The sequence below is a fragment of the Astatotilapia calliptera genome, chromosome 18 (assembly GCF_900246225.1).
Source record: "Astatotilapia calliptera chromosome 18, fAstCal1.2, whole genome shotgun sequence".
Taxonomy (NCBI): Eukaryota; Metazoa; Chordata; class Actinopteri; order Cichliformes; family Cichlidae; genus Astatotilapia; species Astatotilapia calliptera.
This window is the reverse complement of record NC_039319.1, coordinates 11,170,117-11,191,541: the sequence shown is the minus strand read 5'-3', so window position 1 is coordinate 11,191,541 and position 21,425 is coordinate 11,170,117. Positions and strand designations below refer to the sequence as shown.

Here is a 21,425-nt window from a genome sequence, read left to right as displayed (position 1 = left end):
TCTGTGATCATCCACTCGAGATGTCTTCTGTGATCTTTCAGGCTTGTTGGTGTTGTTGAGCAGGCCTGTAGATTCACTTTCTTTGAGGGTGGACCAGATTGCTACTCTAACCACTATTAGCAAGTTTTTGTCATCTTTCTGATAGATTTATTTTTTTCTTCATTTTAATAATGGACCTCTTTCAAATGCACCAGCAGCTCTTTGGACCTCATATTGAGATTTCCAATAGGCAGCTACCAAATGTAAGTTCATGAGAAAGAATCAGCTCCAGATTTTTTATCTGCTTAATTTGTCATGAAAGAAAGAAAGAAGAAAACAGCCCTCACTTGCCATAAACCTGCTCAAAAGTCCAGTTATTTTTAAGCGTCTAAAAATGGAGAATTATTTACAAAATTGCCTGTATTTCTTACATAATTAGTGCAGTATTTTTAAATCAGTTGAATTAAAGCTAAAAGTCACTAGATTAGTCCAACCTCGTTTTGACTATTCAATTTAAAATGCACTTTGGTGTTGTACAGAGGCAGAATTACAAAAAAAATCATTGTCCAAATACTTTGACAGTATTTTTGGAAGAGTTGTTTTCTGTACCTATAGTAAGAACCCAGCAAGACGTGAAAAACCACAGAATTACATTTTGAGCCTTTGTCTTATGTGACTGCATATATTGACATTATACTTTTTAGCACATATACTCTTTGTTTGCCAGTTTAGTCACAGATATCTTGCACATCTTGTGTTTATGTCTTATACACAAATATTAAGTATGAAACTTGCTTATAATAGAGGCCCACCTCAAGTTTCCATAGCAATGCAAAACAGTAGGTTGTGTTTACATTTGGAGATTGGAAGTGATTTATTTACACCTTCTAGCAAACTTTTATTTGCATGAATTATTTTTTTTCCATTTTGGCTAAATGCCATTTTGTTTTTACATGATACAAAGTCTTACTTGCATGCCTGTGTCAGTGAAATCAGTATTTACCTGTCCAGACATGAGCAATCATATCAGGGTTCAGAATAGTGGTCCACAAACTTAAGGTCACAATGACCTTGATATTAGATCTAAATCTAATCAGTTAATCCAAAAGTGCAAGTAAATGACTCCAAACAGTCCTAAAGAGATCATATAAACCATTGTTTCAGGCATAATTCTGAACTAATACCAGCTATAGAGTATAATCTGTAACACCTTCTTATCTACCTCTTGCCATTAAATGCATGTTCAAATGTTTTCAGCCCTGGAAGTTCATGTTCACCAAAGTCAAACTTATTAATACCAAGTAATTTGACCTCATAAACAAATTATTCCACTGGAATTAACATATTTTTCACTCTGTAGTCCAGGTAAACTTGCTGAGTAAAGAGGCTTGTGTCCTGTTTAACATTTGCCACATAAAACCCACAAAATGGCAACTGTTTGCATCAGTGCACTCACTTTCAGTCCTATTTGGCCCTACAGTTTGCAAGTATTTTGAAACTAAATTAGAATTAAAGTGTAATCCAATTCTTGCCTCAGAATGCTGACAGGCTAAGTATACATTGATAAGCTGCCGTGAAATCAATATTTTATTGATTTGACTCATTTGTTTCATATAAGCAGCTTGGAATCAGATAGAAATCGATCACTGGTTCTAGGTGCACTCTAATTGAGAAGAAAATCAAAAGACACCTACTCAGTCCTTAGCTGTTCACAATGGGATGCAGGGGCCATCTCTAAGAAATTGGTAGAAACTGGGATGAAATTGAAAGAGTGAAAGCAAGAATGAGGCGAGTGTGAGAGTGAAATTGCTGCATTGTTCATCAGTGTGTTAGCTCATAGTGTGTCAACTCAACCTCCATCTTTTCAGTCTGCATAGTTATTAGAGGCTTTTATTAATTTGAAATGCCAAAGTAAGGAATAAAACATTACTGAAATGTCACCATTTCACTGAGCATGATAAAATCGCACCAGCCACTTTTGGAAACGAACACTCTTCCCCTCTGTACTTTACATCTCTACCTCTCACTTCCTCCCTCTCTTTTCATTCTTTCTCAGCGATCAATATGGCCTGACAACATGATGGCTGGGTTTCCTAAGGGGAGGTGGGTTGCAACAGTTGCCTGTCATCTCCTAACCATTTCTGTCTTTCAAGTCTGACCCCTATTACTCAGTGCATGATTCTTTAAAAAAAAATACAAAAACATAAAACAATGCTCTGTAAGGGCTGACCCTTTCAAATTTCATTTTTCTCATTTGGACTTGTTTGAGATTTTAAAGGCAACATATGGTAAGTCTGATGCAATATAAATATTATCACCTTAACAGAACAGTGCAGAATTGTTTTGGTCATGTTTGTGGATAATTTGAAGCTACAATTGATAAGCTGTTTGCCTGCTTAGCTTAAAGACTTGAAAATGGAAAGTTAATTTGCTTCATTAAATATAAAAAATAACAAATAGGATAACTTTTTAAGGAAGATGTATATTTTCACCTTATGATACTGTAACAGTAAAGCAGTAAAATGTAGAATCTATAGTCTGTAACTCAACTTTTTGAACATTTAGCTCCAAATGAAGGTGGTGCCAATATCCAGATGCGGCCTCATGTAATTCTTGGACATTCTTGCCAGCCACAAAAAAAAAAAATCACATTATACAAACCCAAGTTAAACTTTTAATCTCTTCCTCCAGGGACCATTTCTCGTATCCGGGCACTGATTTAATTAAAAAAAAATATTATACATCTTTATATACAAGCTATATCTCTCTATATATCTATAGATTGATATTCTGGGCATCTCTGCTCAAGCTTGAGACCCGAACCCAGATAAGTGATAGAAAATGGAAGCATTCATGAATAATTTTCTAATATTAAAATTTGTTTGATGATCGAAAAGATTTTTGACAAATATGCAAAAACCAAAACAAAGCAAAGCAATCGGTAAGGGGGAAACACTTTTTCCACAGTGCTGTAGATAGACTGTGCTTGTTTCAGTGCGTGTGCTCAATCTCTCTGATTAATTTCCTTGTATGAATTAACACTGCCTCTCATCTATTAATCAGCTCAATAATCATTGATCATTCTGATCAACCTAAATCCTCCATATCCAGCACAGTAGACATTTGACAAGAATGCCTTTCTGGAAATTCAACAAAATGTTTTTTTTTTCTGGAAATTGGCAAAAGAGCACTAACATTATTTTCCAAAAACATTTGAATAAAAAAATTCAAACACTTTAATACTTTACATTACTTTGCATTTTATTGTATTAAAACATTTGCTGTGTTTTTAACACTAATAACTGGTAACCTGTTAAACATCTCACCAACAAAGACTTCTGTGTTTACTGCTTTGAAAGCATTCCTCCCCTGTGAGAGAACTTCTTGATTGCTTGAAACCCTTTATTCTAGGCAAAATTATAGGCAATGTCTTGAGGGATTGGAAGTCCTTCACACACACATGCACTTCACATCTTAGAAAAAATTTTTTTTTCACAGATGGATGAACCAAGTGGAGTTTTTTCAGGGGGCACCAATAGAAAGCCATGCTGCCAAGTAGGTTTTGAGTAATTCAATTACTATATCTTAATAAGAATTTAGTTCAGCTTGTCAAGCATGAAGGATGCTGAATAGATATACAAGCACTGAAGGCCGAGAAAGCACAAAGAATGCAGCTTAATAGTGAAAGAATATCTTTTTATTTTTTAAATTGCAGCAGACAATGTCCAGTCACCTTTATGTCTTTACTGAAAAGCTACAGGAGGCAAGGTGTGCAAAGCAAAACATGCTCACATGGAAGTCACTGCAACAATATCTTCACTGGGAAAGCACTTCATTAACAGCTCTGAATTATAACTTCTCTTGAAGAGTTAAGCTGGCTCACTGGTAGTGACAGGCACCATGCCCAGTGAAATGACAAATTATTTCTTAAGTGCTCATTTACTCATGTTTGTATTATGTCTTTGCCAGTAGAGTGCCACGAATGTGCTAGCACAGTTACAGACCACACACAGCCCACTTTGATCTTAGGAGGCCCGGACACATGACACTCCCCTTTCTGTGTAAAGTCACATATTTTACTTTTTCCACCTGTTAAGGAAAAAGCTGCTGTGACAAAGAAAGAAATCGGTCAGCATGACTCTTTGGACTTAAATTGTAAGAAATAAATGTATAAAATTACAGTAGTAGTTCTGGTAGCTCATTGTCCAGATTGTCCATTTTTTGTGGTTGTTGTTGTTTTTTTTAACTTTAGTCATAAAAAAACCAGAGATTTCTATAGTAAAAAGCAAAAAAACAGAAACAAAGTCATAGAGGTTTTATTAGAGATATAGTTCAGCATTTTGCATAAATTGTGAAAGCTGAAATGTCTGGTGCTGTAGGCTTTCTTGTCAGATGGCATTTTTTGGGGAAAAAAACCCAGCGGTTGACAACACTGTACACAACGGCAGACCGGTGCGTAATAAGCAAGCAAATAAGACAGAAAATAAAGATTTTTGGTGGGAAACTAGTCTTGAAGCACACTGAGGTAGAGCTGTGAAGGAAGTGTGATTTGATTGTGGTGGAAGCAAGACAGCTAAAGTAAGTGGGGATTCATCACAATGTTTTTCAAATATGAAGTGTAGTTTACTGGTCTTCTTTTGCTGCTGGTTCAGTGATTTTCGGTTGGAGAGTGACCAAATCTGGAGTTTGAGAAGCTGTCAAATGTTGGCTTTTCATGCCCGATGGGCATGTCCTGTATGTGGGATCCGGGCTTTGTGTTTACATCTTTTGGCAGAATCTGTTTACCTGCTCTTTAATTGTTTGCTGTTTTAGCTTTTTGGTGGTCATTGAAATGGTTTTATAAACTTTTAGCTGAGATTCTGACCTTTCTGTCGATACCACACATTATCACATTACTATATTTAAATAACAGATCTGGCAGTACATCACGTTAAACTAGCTGTTCTCCTTCTTGTCCCTGGTACCAGGGCTCACTGAGTTTCAAATAACTGAAATGCATTGTGGTTTCATACATGCTGCTTTACGGCCAATGAGCACTTTTAGGCAGCGTACACTAAACTTATTTTAAGACAATCGTGCACAAGCTCTCGTGGGCCACATAAAATGACAACATTTGGCCCACGGGCCTTGAGTTTGACACGTGCTAGCATTTGCATGTGTAGCGAACTAACTGTATGTGGCTAAACTATGGGAAAAAAGATGTGTCATAGATGATGTAAGTGGATTTCCTTTGAATCATTTTGAGATACATATTCCTACTACAGTCTTGTGAAAAAGAAACTTTGCACAGGACTGTGCGTTTGTGTGAAAAACTAAGTACACCCCATGTCTCAGTAGCTTTCTGCTTTTAGCAGCAACAACTCAAAGAAATCATTTTCTATATAACTTTATAAGACTCACAATGCTGTGTATGAATTTTGGCCCGTTCTTCTTGACAATGTGGCTTCAGTTGACTGGGCTATTGCAACACTTGATTCTTTTCTTTTTTGTTGATGTGCTTGCCGTCATTGTCCTATTACATGACACAATTTCTTTCTGGCTTTAGGTGTCAAACAGATGGCCTCACATTTGAGTCTAGAATACTTTGGTATACAGATGAGTTCATCTCTACTTGTGCATCTGTCATTGTACCATGAAGTTCAAAGTGCATGGAAAACAACAACTTCTGTATCCAAATTACTTTGTGCTGAAAATCATCACAATGGATGCAGGGCGGGTCTCAGACTACAAGCACGCAGCTTCCAAACCCAAAGGCAGCACATGATGTCAGGTATGTGACCAGAAGCATGCTTGTTTACAGGGTTTTATTCTGAGAATTTTCCCACATTTTTGTCACGCCAACACAACCCTCCCTTAACCATCCCACCCTACTTGCCAGATTTGTCTCTGTCTTTTGACTGTGTCCTTTTTCTCAAAGTAAATTAAAGCAATACATTACAAATGCACTAGAAAGCATACATACCTTCTCCATGAACCAACTCTGAAGGGGGGATCGGGCAGATTTAAATTATGGATAATGTTTGGTTATCGTTGACAGAATCGTGGAACTTTGTGTCACTACTCATAATGAAATGTTTTGACGTTGAAACAGAGAATGATGAGGTACTGAGATGTATTCAGCTCACGATAATCTCTCTTACATGAAGTTTGTGGGAGTGTTTTTTATTGAATTATTCTATTTGCTAAATGTTTCCAGTATAGGTTTAATAACTTTCTCTGTGGAAAATGAAAACCCAGCTATCCAAATTAAACATGCTCCAATGAAAAGATTGGGGTCACAAATAATATTTACCTTACTTTGGCAAGAAAGCAATTTGATGAATAGCAATTACAGAGCCTTTGAGTCAGCAAAGTGAATACACTTTGATAATGGATCAAGAGTTATGCAGATAAATTACCAAAAAACCCACAAAAAGGGTAACACATGCTGACATATGTAGCAAAAATGTAAGGCTTAGGATTTGCAGAGATATATAAAAAGAAAAATCTGTGAAACAGCTGGCCAATGTTATAACAATAGAAGTTTAAATACATTTTGGTAATTCAGCTGAAAAATCCTGCATTTCCTTACTTGCATGTGCTTGACCCCAGCTGTGTTAAGTGGAAATGTATGTCACATTTTCACTTGATTTCAAAAGCAGTTGGCAAACATAATGTCAAGAAACATCACGGTCTGACAATCTGCCGTGCCAACCAGCTTGGTTCCATCACATGCTGGTGAAAGTAGTGGAGTGTAAAACTCACAAATCCACAATAAGAACTGAACCATCTGTTTCACTGAATCAGAATGGTAAGCTTTCCCGTTTTGTAATAGATAATAGATAATCTTAATAGGCATGCACTTTTATATGGATAGCAAATATCATGGGGGTGTAATTTGAGATTATAGCAACACAATTAGTAACATTTTTGCTCAGGAAGCAGTATTTTCATATACACATTAAAATGTCAAAACTGGCTTTTGTGTACTCGACAACAGAATAAAGCAATTACGATATACAGCAATAATACTGTATGTGCTCTAAATCAGAGTGAAAACATGCTTTGAATATTAAGCCAGGAATACTCTGCCTATTTAAGCCACAATGCCCATCATTTTCTTTTATATCTCCATGCATAATTCATCCGTCTTTGTATTTACAACCCTCTAAGATTTAACCTGTCACAGATCCTGGGGCAATAATGCCGACATATCTCTATCTGTCAAGTGCTCACCTCATATGGAGCATCCAACCTCCACATGTTCAAACAAGACATGGATATTATGCATCATCAGCTGACAGAAAACAAGGGAGAAGGAAATTAAAAAGCCAGGAGACAAAAGAAGTGGCAGGCGAGTGAAAGAATAAATGATGACTCTCCTCCTCTCTCGGAGTCAGGGGACATGTTGCATGTCATCTCGGTGTCTTGGTACGCAGTGGTGCGGTGATGATGTGCTGGGCAGGGCCAGTTCAGAACAGAGTCAAGGGCATCGGGGTGACGGCAAGTTAAATGCTCCAACTGTTCCCTGTCTCCAAACAAATACATGGATGAGTGAATTCCCCACCGAGGAGGAGGGGTACAGAGATCAGAGAGGTCCAGTGACAGTTTCTGGCTTGACCTCTGAACTGCTTGGTTAGTTCCAGAACTGGAGATAGACACATAACTCTTGATACCACTACTTAACCTGGTTCTGCACAGACACGTTCATCACTTATTGCTGACCCTCATTTTATCTCAGAAAATTGGACTAGTGAGAGATTACAGCTGATCACAAACTATACAAAATAATAAAATGAATAATGCTGCTTCTTTATTCACTGAAATAACTGGGAGTAGTGTAAAAAAGTGATTTTGGTCAAAACCATAAGAATACAATTACAATGTATTCTCATATTTTATATAATCTAATCTTTTCTGCCTTGCAGTTGGTACTAGATTGATGGTATAGTGTGAGCGTGATTATGTGATGGGGTGTGGTTTGTGGCACAGCTGAAGGGGAGGGGTGGAGCAGTTGGTTCAGGGTGTGGTGGCATAGGAGGCTGACCCACACCGCTGTTCTTCATCACCTGGTCAAGCCTTCCCTGTTTTAGTAAGTTGTAGGGACCTGACGCGAGTGGTGTGTGAAGTGTTGAGTGAAGAAGGTAGCTGGAAAGCTGCTCTAAGAAAAGCACGAAAGATGCTGAAAATAAGGATCACTGGACTTGCACTGATGTGTGCTTCAGGTCTTTTTGTTACAGATTAATCCAAACATCAGTGCAGACTTGACATTGAAGACCTAATGCTTTTTACTTTACCAAGTTTTAGCCCTAATTACAAGCTCTGCACAACCAAATATTTCACCAACTCAGGCCTAAAAACACACATGATATATGCTTTGTTAACAGCTGAGCATTTTGTATTTTGAAACTTGAACTTGACAAGCAAGATGTTTCACTGCAATCTAATAAATGCACACCATGATCTATTGAAAATAACTGGAAGCTGGCAAGTAAGGGGGGCTATTTACCAAAGTCACAGAGTGAGATGTAGTTTGACTTTCTCATAGAATAGGTCTTCATTGATTCATGAAACCACAGAACTGGCCCCTACATGCCATGAGAAAAAAGCCGTTTTGGAGATTCATCTGTCATTGCCCTCACATCCAATGTATGTATCAAAGGTTACGTCCCCTTTTCTCCCCCATAATCTAGTTGTCTTTTTAAAGTCTATTACGCCAATTCTGTGTGCATGTAAGACACAGACTGAAATTTCACAATGACTGCTGTCATTGCCAGCAAAGATAAGTCTGCTGCATTGACTGTCAATAATGTGGCAGTCTCCAAGCAGCTTACTCGGGGCTCTCGTCTCGTCTCTCCTTACTAAGCCTCCAAAGGGGGCCGTGTGGCAAACTGGCAGCCACAACTTCTTTCATCCATTCTGAGAGAGCTGAATAAAGTTCAGAGGAATTACAAGAATATACCCAGTTAGACCCAGAGTAGCTGGCATAAGCACGATTACTGAATCACTCTCAGAAATGTTTACACAATTGCCAACTTGATGTGGTTGAACCAGCATGGCTCAAGATAGCGTAGAGCATGTGGGCAGATGACACCTAACTCAGAGCTCACATTCATTCGTTTAGATTAACTGCCAGATCCCTAGATGTTGTGGAAGCACAGAGTATCTCTCATCTTCTGCCACGTTTCAAATCACCAAACCACTGGGTTCTCTAATCAGAAAGGTACAATCCAGACACTACTACACTATGGCAGCTTCAGAGGGAAATGCTTGACAGGGTGGTCTATTCAGCAAAAGAGAATTTATTTATCCAGTATATCCAGATCCATCTTCCTGATGCTAATTTATGCTTTGTGGAGTAAACATATCCATGCTCATGCACTTGAACTACAAAAAATTAAGTCTATCTATGAAATGCTTGAACATTAAACCTCATTTCTCGCTGCATTTGATCCAATGGTTTGCTACTTTAGTGAATTACTATCAGATCCCCACAAGCCAGCCTAATATGGCTTTTAGAGACAGAAAAAAGGTGTGTAATTGAAAACACTTATTTAGTTTCTCTGTTTTAACAGCTAATTTTCATTAATGCCCAAGTGGTACAATAGTATAATTATCATTTGGCCAGCAACTTTTTAAATACATTTAATTGGATCATTTGTATTAATACGGAATATTACAATTTTATTGTTTCCTTCCTTTCACACAACCTGTACAGTAAAAAATACCAGTGTTGAGTGCTACTGAGTGACAGCGCCATAGCACACCGTAGGAGAACAGGCTTAATACCAACACATTCTGAAGAACCCCTGAAGGTCTGCAGCTAAAAATATAAACAAGGCTAACTCCTTGATGCAGAACACATCTCCTACACCCTGTATATCCTGGAGTCTCATTATTGAATATTGAGTCTCTAATTCAAAAGGTTGTATCTTTGTCATTTTAGCAAAACCACAACACAATTGAATGATTAATGAACCTTTCATATGCATAAAATCTTCTTTGAGCAGCAATCGAAATAGGAAATGGGAATCATAAACACATGGAGAAAGGGATGGGGGCCAAGACATTGAGGATTCTTTGACCATCCACTATGAGGAAAACCAACTCCTGGGAAAAACTGATTAGAGTCGGCTCACAACAACAGGCAACTTAGTGATTGGCTGAAAGAGCTGATTTGCATGCTCCTCTCATCTTCAACAAAGTCTCAGGAAGCACTGGTGGATAAGGTCACTGGTGTCAGTCTGCATGTAAACAGATCAAACACACAACAGGCATTTAAGTGTTTCCAGAAGGAGTCTGTGTTCTTGATGATCTAGATAATCATGACCCCAAATTCATGTCAGAGGTGAAAGGCATTCTAGCCAGAAGCAAGAATAGTTGAGAGTTACCATACAGCTGGAATTTACACTAATGGGACTGTTCTGTCCTACCAATGAGGCAGAAAAGTCTCACAACAGATCAATATGGTTTGTCCTCAGCTAATCTTTTCAATTTATTTCATTTGGTGGCTGAACACAGTCTACTTGTGTCTTTACGCACATGCAATCATCCAGTGAAGGAAAATCCTCGAAGTTTGATTATTTTCAACATGACATTGTTTTCTTAGGCACTTCCTAAGTGAAACAGCAAGTTTTGCTGATGTCATTTGTTTAGCAGTGTAATCTGTTGTAAATAAAGTGTTCCGCATAGAAAAAATTATGTAAAGCATCTCAAGGGGGAACTGAAATTTTGTAGCAAAGTCAGAACCAAATATTATAAAAGTCCTGTGAAACATGTAAATTCCACCAAAATCTTTATGATATCATATGCGAACTATGAATGCTTGTTCAAAAAATTTGATACCATCCATCTTGTGAACGGGGTCGTACATACAGATTTGCTTGTAAATACGGACATATTTCAGTCTGAATTTAAGTGCTGGACTCACTTGACAGACTGATTTCAGACTGAAGTATTTATTATTAGTTCTTATTAATCTCTGGATCTTTTCCATAGCATGTCTTTGTCCTGCCTTCTTCCCCTTCACCCCCAACCGGAGGTTTCTTCCTGTTAAAAGGGAGTTTTTCCTTGCCACTGTCACCAAGGTGCTTGCTCATAAGGGATCATATGTTTGTCTGGGTTTTCTCTGTCGTCTTTGTATTATTGTAGGCTCTTTGCCTTACAATATAAAGTGCCTCGAGGCAACTGCTGTGGCGATTTGTCCGTATATAAATACAACTCAATAAAATTGAACTGAAACTATTTTACGTAAAATTGTTTTTAGTTTGTCCCTGTGTATCATAACATCTGTGGAGAAAACTGATCCACAATATATTTTGTTAGTTCTGTATTTTGCCAACATCAAAATAGATAGAGATTTCATGTGCTATTAATATTTTAATAAAAAATCAATAAATAATAAAAATAAAAATAGATTACAACAAAAGAAATATAAAACACAAGTGTTTCTAAATTATACATAAGCTGAGTATGCATAAAAAAATGACATGGCAAAGAAATATAAGACATCTTTTCTATGAACAAATTCTGTATTGACAAGAAAAATCAAACAAACATACAAAGTATTCCAACCACGTTGACTCTGTTTGTCTCTGTTCTGTTCTTTATGCGCCCCGTGTTATGTAAATGTTGAACATTCAGGATAATCTACTGGTCTGATAAAGGTTTCAGTTTGTGTTTTGATAGAGAAAAAAAAAAAAAAAAAAGCTTACCAGAACGTCACACCCGACTGGAGACTAGCTCCTTTTTCATCCTACAGTGGCATTAAATGTCTCAATGCCATCTGGAGCTGTGAGAAGAAAAGCCCTCCTTTTAAAGATGCCCATTTTAATTGGTAAATATTTACTCGCACGAGCTCTTGGCAGGCATGAACATAACGTCTAATGAAGCACTTTAAAGCCTATGGGCTCTTACAGCTTACTTTGAGTGTGATTCTAAACAAATGCAACCTGGGGTTGAACTGTTGATGAAGGTTGATAAGGGGGCTGAATACTGCATTCACTGTTCTTTGTTTAATAACAGTGCCAGCACCAGTGCAGTTACCCTGTCAGTGCCTGTGTGTGTGTGTGTGTGTGTGTGTGTGTCTGCAGTCATCTGCACAGATGCAGTCAGTCTTCAGTCAGCTATAAAGATAGATGTTTGTTTATGTATTTGCATGTACTTTGTCTGTTTAGACTTAGTAATAAATCCATTTTCACAATATTTTTGCCCCAGTATAATTTGATATTAAAACATATTTATTAGAGCGATCCTAAAACTTTCCTTTGTATGACCGCTAAAGGGCAACAGTTGGAAGGACATCAAAAACTTAAATAAAAAATACATTTGTAAGAGAATTTCAACACAATATGGAAAAAAATGGCTCCAAATTTGTGTACATCTAATGTACACATACAGATTTGTGTATGCCTGTGCATCAGTTGTGCAAGGACATATTTACAGATTGTTTGTGCATGTAACGGTTTCCAGTTGTTTTGTGCATCTGTCTGTTTTTACATTTACCAGTCTCTCCAAATTCATCTCCAAGATTTGCACAACAGCATGTGTGTGTATGTTGCTGCTGTTGTCCTAATGCACAGGTCTACATGTACATTAATCTCCGCTGCAGCGGCAGCTCATTGCCTTGTATGCGCCGCTCTCTATCCCTGACCCAGTATGCTGTGCGATCCTGCCTACAGCCTCATTTGTCTCCATCAGGGGACAACCGAGGTTACGACTCACCAAAGCGCAGTATGTTTCTGGCGGATCTCCACACGTGATATTTGGAGGGTCGAGGGTCACTCGCAGGTACTCTGTCATGTCAGTGGCTTCGGGCTGACAGGCCATGTAGTCCCATGCCAGGCCTTCCTCTGTGTAGATCTGGGACTTGCACACGTCATAGTGTCCCCAGACCGCAGGGTAATGTTGCATAGCGTGGCCCACACTGGTGCACAAAGCTTGCAGAGCGAACAACACAGGCAAGAACATCGCTGATCTCATTCAGTATGGTTTCTGTAGGATTCTTCTTTTCTTTTCTTTCTCTTTTTTGTCTTTTGCTTAGTCACAGAAATGACGATAGCACTCTAACTTAACAGCAGCTTTGAACGGGGCAATAGAGCATTTAGGAACTGTGGCAGCATCTTGCTAGTTTTGTGTGAGGAGCTTCAGGCAACTATTAGCCCCCATTCAGTTATTTTGTCTTTGATTGCCACCGCTTCTGCAAGGCTGATGAGGTGTGTCAACAAGGGGGTGTCTTCGCTAGTGTTGGTAGTTGATGAAAAGGTGAACTAACGGTCAGATGTGATGTGCAGAGGAGTGACACTCCTCATAAATCAGCAGATATCTGAGCTTGATCCCCAAGTATACTTTTTGGCACCAGCAGCATCCTAAAGGACAGAAGAAAAGGATAGCTTAATGAATTAAAAAGATTGGATACATTTACAAAACATTTGAAATGCGACATTAAAATATTAAATGAGTTTTAGCATGGCTTGCAGGGAGCTAGGTGGAGAAGTCTTACATCTTACTACCCACTCCAACACATGCACAAACCCAGACACAAAGACACACGTATGTGCAATAAGTGCACAAGTGTAATGTATGGCTTTGCTGCTTTTATGGGTCCCTCAATAATAACCTTTTCAAAATCACTGTGTACAATTCAAATTGAGCTTCTTCGGTAGAGTCTAATCTCCATGTGATTTTCATACATTGTGCAAAAAGACTTATTTCCATGTGTCAAGTCACTACATTTAAGTTATTGCCTTTTCTGATTCTTGCTCCTTTATAGCCGAATGTGGAGTTGCATTTGTCTCAGCACCTTAAGAGGCATTTGGGAAATATTAAAGTAAAATTGGAAGACAGAAATAGTCTATTTGAGGGATTGTACATTTCTCAAAGCAATCGCAAGCCATCAGTCAGATGGCCCGACTCATCAGGTAATGGTGCCTGGCAGCAGTCAGCGGAGACCTGCACCATCTCAGTGACTCAGGTAAAAAGTGTGTGCAGTAGCAGGGACTAAATGAAGCAAGCATATACACTAGCACCTCCAACTGAGTATCACTTTAAATAAGAGTTAAGCTACTGTTGACTGTCAATTTGCCAGAGCTTTTGCCTTAGTGAAAAGTATTTGTTGCTGTGAATAGCTGTACAGAAAAAATACATTTCAATCTAACCTTTGCCCACACAGGTCACAATGTTAAGAAACCCGCATGGTTATCCTCTTAAGTGCAGGTTAAACGCATTGTGCAAGGGGAGTTCAGCAGTACTTGTTGAGGCAGAACCATTACTCATTGAATTTCTCTGCTCTGATTCCTCCAGCTGATACAGTACATGAAGTTGAACCCGTAACTTTACGGTCAGCAGCTTTCCTCTCTACCCTTCAGGCTACAGCCACCCCCCCTGTGACTGACAGTTACAGCTGAAATTTATTTATTTATTTAGGTAACCTGGGGTTTGAAGCGTGTGGAGGGAGTTTTATGTTCAGAAGAGTGAGAAAATTTGGTGTGTCAACACAAAGTATTACCATATTTGAGGTTATTAAATCAAATTAATCAATTAAGCAATTTAACAATATTTATCAAGAGAAACTCATTTTAATGAGCGATGTCTCTGTTCACGAACACATACTACGTGATGCCTGCTAGCATATGGAGGTATTAGAATTCAATATTTTAATTTGGTCATCTTGTCTTGGACTGAAAATGGTGCCAATTTGAAGGAGTTAAGATCACATTTCAGACTTCCTTAGAAATACTGCATTCCTTTTTCTAACCTAATGCCCCTTTTACAAAATGACTATGGGCTTGAATACATTCCAAATGTAATGAAAGTTATTCATCTGAGCCGGAGAAATTACTGAGCTGCTTTTCAGACCCTTCAAAGTGGGCCATGACAAAAGGTATAGATGAATGGTTGTTTAAAAAAGAAAGAAAGTAGAGGAAATAAAGGCGAAAAGGTAGAATTCTTTTTCTTTAAATGCATTCGTATCAGTCGGCAAAGTGTCTTTAAAACATGCCTGGAAGTGTAATTGTTGATTAAGTAATTTCTTTCGCAGGATGTGTGTATAAGATTTCATAAATATAAATGTCAGTGGCTGATCGGAGGTGCGTCATGGGATGGAGCACTTACGATTGACATGCAAACCAACACACACACCGTGATACTGCAAAGTCCCACACCCCCTTTCATAATGCTGAGGTTGGCTTTCATAAGACAGTCAAATTAGGTAGCAGCAGCAGGGTGGTGTAGGTCACTTATCGCTAGGAACATTCAAAGCTAATAAGGGACAACAAATAGGCCTGACCATGGGATACTGGATTTAATTCACAGACATCTAGAGCAATGAAATTATATCCAGATGAAAGGCAGGTATCAGGTAGCTCAGTAAATCGGCATAGACAGGTATGCTCATTGGTGCTAAGGTAGGAAAAAGGAATTGCAATTTTTTTTAATCTTTACTCCTCTAAAAGAGAAAATTAGTGCGCCGAGTAAGCGTTCCCACACAATTTATGAAGTAAATTCAACTGCTTTTCAATGAAACATGACCAAGAGAGGTGACATTTGTGATAGCCACAGCAATTTGTACTGCATTAATAATATGCCTCCGTGCTGTAGTGTTTGCATATTGGGCTATACAGCAACACCATCAGCCACAACATTAAAACCACTGACATGAAAACCTGTTTAACACTTGGGACATTTCTCAAGAAAACGCGTTCTGTGTGTTGACCTCCAGTCTCCACAAATCCCAAATTGATTAAGCATCCATAGGAGGTACCAAAACAAGGCAGCTCCATAGAGGACCATAATACCAGCTGACAATGTACTCTAGCCTGACACTGTAGGACACCATAGAAATGTCAGTGCCCCGATGGACCAGAGCTGCTTTGGCTGCACATGGGAACACATTGCAATAATTGGCAGCACTGTATATTTTGCATCAAAATTATTACACTGAAAAAATTAAATGCAGAAGAACACTTGTTTCCTCTGTCATCGCATGTCTACCTCATATTCTGTGCTACTCAAAGTGCAAGGAGAAACCTGTGAATGTCATAATTTCACTGAGAAAAATATGAGTCAGATTCTATATTAGAAGTTATTAATATTTGAGTAGCCCTCCATATGCCGGGAGAAAGCTCAGAACTTTGGATGACCACCCCCCCACTCCTTCTCTCTCTCACACTCTCTCTCTCTCTCTCTCTCCCTTCCCCTCTCTCTTCATCTCTTTTCCTTTACTTGTTTTTGAAGCCTCTGAAACACCCCCTTGTGTCCACTTGCATTCCATCCCCTGGGCAGCTCAAGCATAGCAGAGTGTTTTAAAAGTCAGCAGGCAGTCGTGCCCCGTGGCTTATATTGGTTACAAACTCCCAGCCAGACTCTTAAAAACCATAACGGATGTATTCCATTCATTTTATAGTAATCCTGCTTAAGTGTGGCTTTTCTCTCTGTCTCTGAGTGTGGCTTTTTGATCCCCTCTTAGCTCTCATTTTCTAACCAACGTGAAAGAGAGCTGTCCATGGTGCTGAAAGGCAGGACCTCAGATCTACTCCAATAATCTGCACCAACTGACATCAATGATTGCAAAATAACACTCGTATTGATTTTGAAATAAAAAAAAGACCCTAACATGACAGTCTGATTTGCGCTTTGTGGTTTTTCTACTGACAATTGCTATTTTACCGTCTTGCCTTTTCTTTTCTTTTTTTTGTACTGGGCATCAGTCAGGCTTTTGGATGTGCACACATACAATACCTCCTATTGTGTTCATTGATTTTGTTGAATTCCAACCAATAACTTATGATCCATAGCCAGTTTGAGCAGACTAATGCTTTGTTTCTGGCTGATGAGTGCAACAATAAACGGGTTAATGCTTCCAAATTTCTTACAGCCAAGAACAAACCCCCCAATATGAGTCACAGTGGGATCGACTGGCAAGCAGAAGCATGTCTGTACTGTAACACATTTATCTTCTGACTGTCATTCCTTTCCGTCTTGATCCTTCATTCAATTGTTATTTCTCTTCAACTATCTCTTTCTGTCTCTCTCTCTGTTTACAACTGTGTCTCTTAGCTTCTCCCAATATGAACACTTGACATAAAACATACAATTATTGCCCCTGGGCTGCACCTTTAACCTCTCCAACTGGAGCCACGTTAGGTCACTTGTTATTTAAGGACTCACTCTAGGATGTGGTTGATGTAGTTACAGTGTGATGGCCCCAGACACAGCCAGACAGCCTTCACTACAATCACATATGAAATCATGCTGTCATGAGTTCTTCTCCAGGACGACTAACATGCAAAAACGCACAGCATCAAAACAAATTTTTGAAATTATTGTTCAGCACATGTAATGTTCAAAGACAGAGCCTCGAGCAAAAGTCTTTTTAAATAAAAAAAAAAAGTATTTTTCTGGTCTCTAAATGATTTCAAAATGGAACATGCAAATATCTGATAGAGCTTGAAAAAATGACATATTTTAAAGAAGCTGTTCTTTTATGTTCTGAATCCAGTTTTGCGCAGAGACATGGCACACCTAGATTTGACTTTGCTGACTTGCTGCGCAACAGGTTAAACTGACATTGTTTCCACTATTAAATTTTGGGGGCGGACTTGAAGAAAGGGTTTAGGTTTAGGTGCAGACTACACATTTCAGTTTCTTGTTAAATGAAGAAAACCTTCTGAATACATTTAAACTCTTTGAAGAAGGATGCCAATTAAACACTATGGACATGCACAACAGTTTTTATATATCTCATATAAAACTCGTGGTTATGTTACCCACTTCTCACCTAACAAACGTTACCGTTCCCACAAACAGCCTACTGCAATTACCCTATTACGGCGGCCCATTTAGTAACGACGATCCCGGTCACAGAAGCAACAGTACACAAATAACGAAAACGTACAAACTCATCTGAATGCTCAAAACATAACACTTACATTTAAATACGCTCCTGGGACAATCTGCTCATTCAACAAGTTATTTTGAGGCCACCGGTAGTTGCAGAAAGACGTTTATTGGTCTCTGACTGGCTCTTTTCTTTCTAATTTCCTTCTATTTTTTGCACCACATAGATCAATAAAAATGATGTGTGCGCAGAAAGCGGGAACTGACCTGGAGACTACGATGTTCTCTCTTGCTCCCAACTTTCTTTAAACTTTTGCATCCGAATAATGAACACGGGGACCCGATCACCAGAGCTTTTCTTCCCCCTTTTACAAACGCCACTGTGCCTTCACGGGTGTCCAAACAAGCGGCTCCTTGATTTACGCAGCGCTGGTTGGCGCAGCGTTCATCCGAATGGCGCACGCGAATACTTCAGAAGCCTTTAAGGTAATTCTCAGTTGTCCCAAATTCGATGAAGTCCATCAACGGCTATTAAAATACATCCCGATGAAGAACAACTCTCGGGGTCGTTTGGATAGGTTAGACTGATTTCTCAGCCCAGCCGAGTTGTGCTCGGAGGAGGAAAGAGATAAGCAATCTTTCTCAAATGGAGCTACTATGTCCAGTTACATATGAGCGCTCCGCCGGGTCCTAAAGATAACACTGACTGGCTGGTAAATCTCAACTTCAGTCGTTGTTTTACCAGAATATTACAGCCAGTTCCCCTTCACGCGCAAATTAAATGTAATCAGAGCAGGCACAATAAAACATGCGCTTTTCAAAAATGCTAGAATATTTGAGCATTTGATTATTTTTAATCTACATTAAATTATTCCAAAGTAGACAAACTTGCTGTAGTCTTGAAGTTGAATAATATTCATAAAGTTGCTCCATGATCTCTTGCAACGGACTACATCGGTTTCTACATAAGCTTCCAACTCATTTGAAGCCAGCTGTAACTGTAAATGCGCTAATGATATTTCGAAACCACAGCTGCACTGCGCACACATACAAACACACGCGCACACACAATAATGATGTCCACCTAGATTTACTGTATAACAGTTCTGAATCTAACCCTATTGCCGCACAGATCTCATCATCAGCAAAACTCACTGCGGTTTCATTATCACATCGCACGAACCATGAAAAGGAAGGGCTGCACGTGAAGAGTAAAACCCCCCAAAACTTGACAGCTGCGACTCTTCGGGGCGAAAATTTCAAGTACAGCACAATTAGAATGCAGCCTGCGGAGTTTTGAGAACACGAGCTCGGAAGAAATAAGTGAAGGACCCCCCCCTCCTCTAAAAATATAATATAGGTTATTCATCTATGCACCAATAACCGCCCGATTGTCTGACACATTGATTGCTACTACAACATCACCGCCTCAGGTTTTAATGCGATCAGAAAATAAATAAAGGGGAAAAAAGATCTTACCTGTACATGTTACAATGTGGGGAAATAACTGCGCTTGTAAAACAGATAAGTGAAAAAAAAAAACTCCTCCGGTCGGAGTTCGTGCTGTAATTATTCGTTGAATTTTGCGGGCAGAGCTAAAAGAATAACTACAGTTAGGTGCGTCTGGCGGGCTCCCTTGGCGCGGAGTCACAGATGTCACCCGCTCCACTACAGGGTGCCAAGCAGCACGGCAAACAACCACGGTGACAGGTCGCTTTGAATACGCATTTTAATTGTGTTGTAATGCCAACTGGTGGCGATTGCACGATAAGAACAACCGCGCCCAGCTGAAGGTCACCACAGTAATTGAGCAGTCCGCATCTCACGTCGACGCTGGAACCGTTTAAAAACTTCTAAAGCAATCAGAATCAATAAGTCTCGCGCTTATTCTTAGTTCATATTTCTACCAGCTGCAAAATTACTATGCACATTCAGAGGCACGAAGTGAAAAACGGTCTTTTTCTGTTGTAAGTTTAATAAGAAATGCAAATATCCATATTTCTCTGATAATCTTTTCTCCGATTAAACATTTTCACCGTTTTTGCGACTCGCATGAATCTTGAGTACTCTGGGCGGCTCTTGCGCCCTTTAGGCAAACTGACCGGCTGTATAAGTGGATTTTCAATAAGAGCAAAATATTTTTCAAATATGTGACGTTTCAAAGCTCTGCGTTGAAGTTGTTTGCTATAATAGGTAATAATTATTGCGTTTTTGAAAGCCGAGGGCTTTCCAGTATTGGCTGTTGGCGTTTTCTGTCCTTTTCTTCTCATATCTATGGATGCAGATGACCTTCCTTTCTTCCCTTCTTATATTCATCATCCATTCATCCATCTAATTTACAATTTTTTTCTTGTATTTTCAAGGCATCTACTTGACCTTCATTCCTTCTTTGTTCCCTTTCCTCCCGCCTCTTTTTTTTTCTTCCAGAAATCTGAATAGAAGTCTTATTTCTACCCTTCATTTCCCTGCTTGTCCCTGGTTTTGTAGAATGTAAGCTAAGCAGTTATGTGTTTTAAATGCCCCCAAATAGCACCAAAGCCCATATTGATTTCTTGCAAATTGATATGCAATGAAAGACCTGTAATCCCATTAAAAAGTGACAATGCCATTTCTGTTCTGATAAAGGCAGATTTTGGTTAGGACTGGAGCTGCATGACAACAAGTCTCTCAACCCCAGTGAGTAAAGTGTCTCACGCTGTATCAGAGGGTTCAGCCTTTGCTTCCAGCTACTGCTGCTCTTGACATTTCCATTAAATCATTCCTCCTGGAAATACTACCATACCACCCTGACAGTCACATGACTGCCCCGCTTCATTTTGATTTGAGGCATACATAGATAGATAGATAGATAGGTAGGTAGATAGACTGACCATGTGAATTTGATATAGTTGTAATTTCTGATTGCACAATGTCGGTGAAGTACTGGGACCTTTAATCTAGGCAGACTGCTATTCAAGTTGATCTATATAAAAAAATGCAGACTGCTACTCTTGCAAACCCCAGCCTCAGCCCCCCCTGGTCAAAGGCTCCAGGGTCAGCTCAGTGAATAGACAAAGCCTCCTTGAAATCACATCAGAGAGTTAGAATTCCACCATAGCAGCTCCACAGTTTTTCAGCAGAGTGCTACAGTGTTTGACGAGGATACAGAGGTGGAGTCTGCCCTCTCACCCTCTGCACACCCTTTCCCTTGGTGCCACCAAGAACCTAGGCTGACAGAGATGGAGCGCTTGCTGTTTGATTCAGTTCCCGGGGGTCTATTGATAGTTTCAAAGTGGAGTCCACCTGCCACTGCTTTAATCATCTGTGACCCCACTGCATGTTGGAAGACCACAGTGGGACAGCAGGATCAGCAGCCTCGTACTTAGAGTGTGTGTGAGCAGTCAAGAGGAAGAGGAAAAGAAGGAGAGGCTGACATGCAGAGATGATAAGGAAACATTTGGACCTGCAGAGATGAGATAGATAAGATGTTTTTGGTGAGCTGCACCTTTTCCAAATTCCAAACATTTTCTTTGTTCTGCCTAGCTTAAGATTTCCTTCTTTTTTCCTAATGACACATTTCTATCCTATTTAAATGTATTATTGGTGTATTTAATCTTATTTCTCTCTAGAGGTGGGGCAAAGTGAATCAGCAT

General features: G+C 39.2%; 1 protein-coding gene across 3 annotated transcripts in view; it reads right to left on the bottom strand.

The window, feature by feature from the left end:
- The window catches only part of LOC113010089 (netrin-G1-like), a 66,228-nt gene extending 46,715 nt beyond the window's left edge, over positions 1 to 19,513 (bottom strand). For 2 of the 3 annotated variants that reach the window (XM_026148928.1, XM_026148930.1), the window contains exons 1-2: positions 18,061 to 19,048; positions 12,682 to 13,325 (exon numbers count right to left, since the gene is read on the bottom strand). In XM_026148928.1, coding sequence (XP_026004713.1) covers positions 12,682 to 12,939 — 258 coding nt within the window. In that variant the 5' untranslated portion in view covers positions 12,940 to 13,325; positions 18,061 to 19,048. Of the gene's footprint in view, positions 1 to 12,681; positions 13,326 to 18,060; positions 19,049 to 19,272 lie in introns of those variants that run through there. The other variant, XM_026148929.1, reaches the window with a different exon arrangement.
- Between the last annotated feature and the right edge of the window lie 1,912 nt (positions 19,514 to 21,425).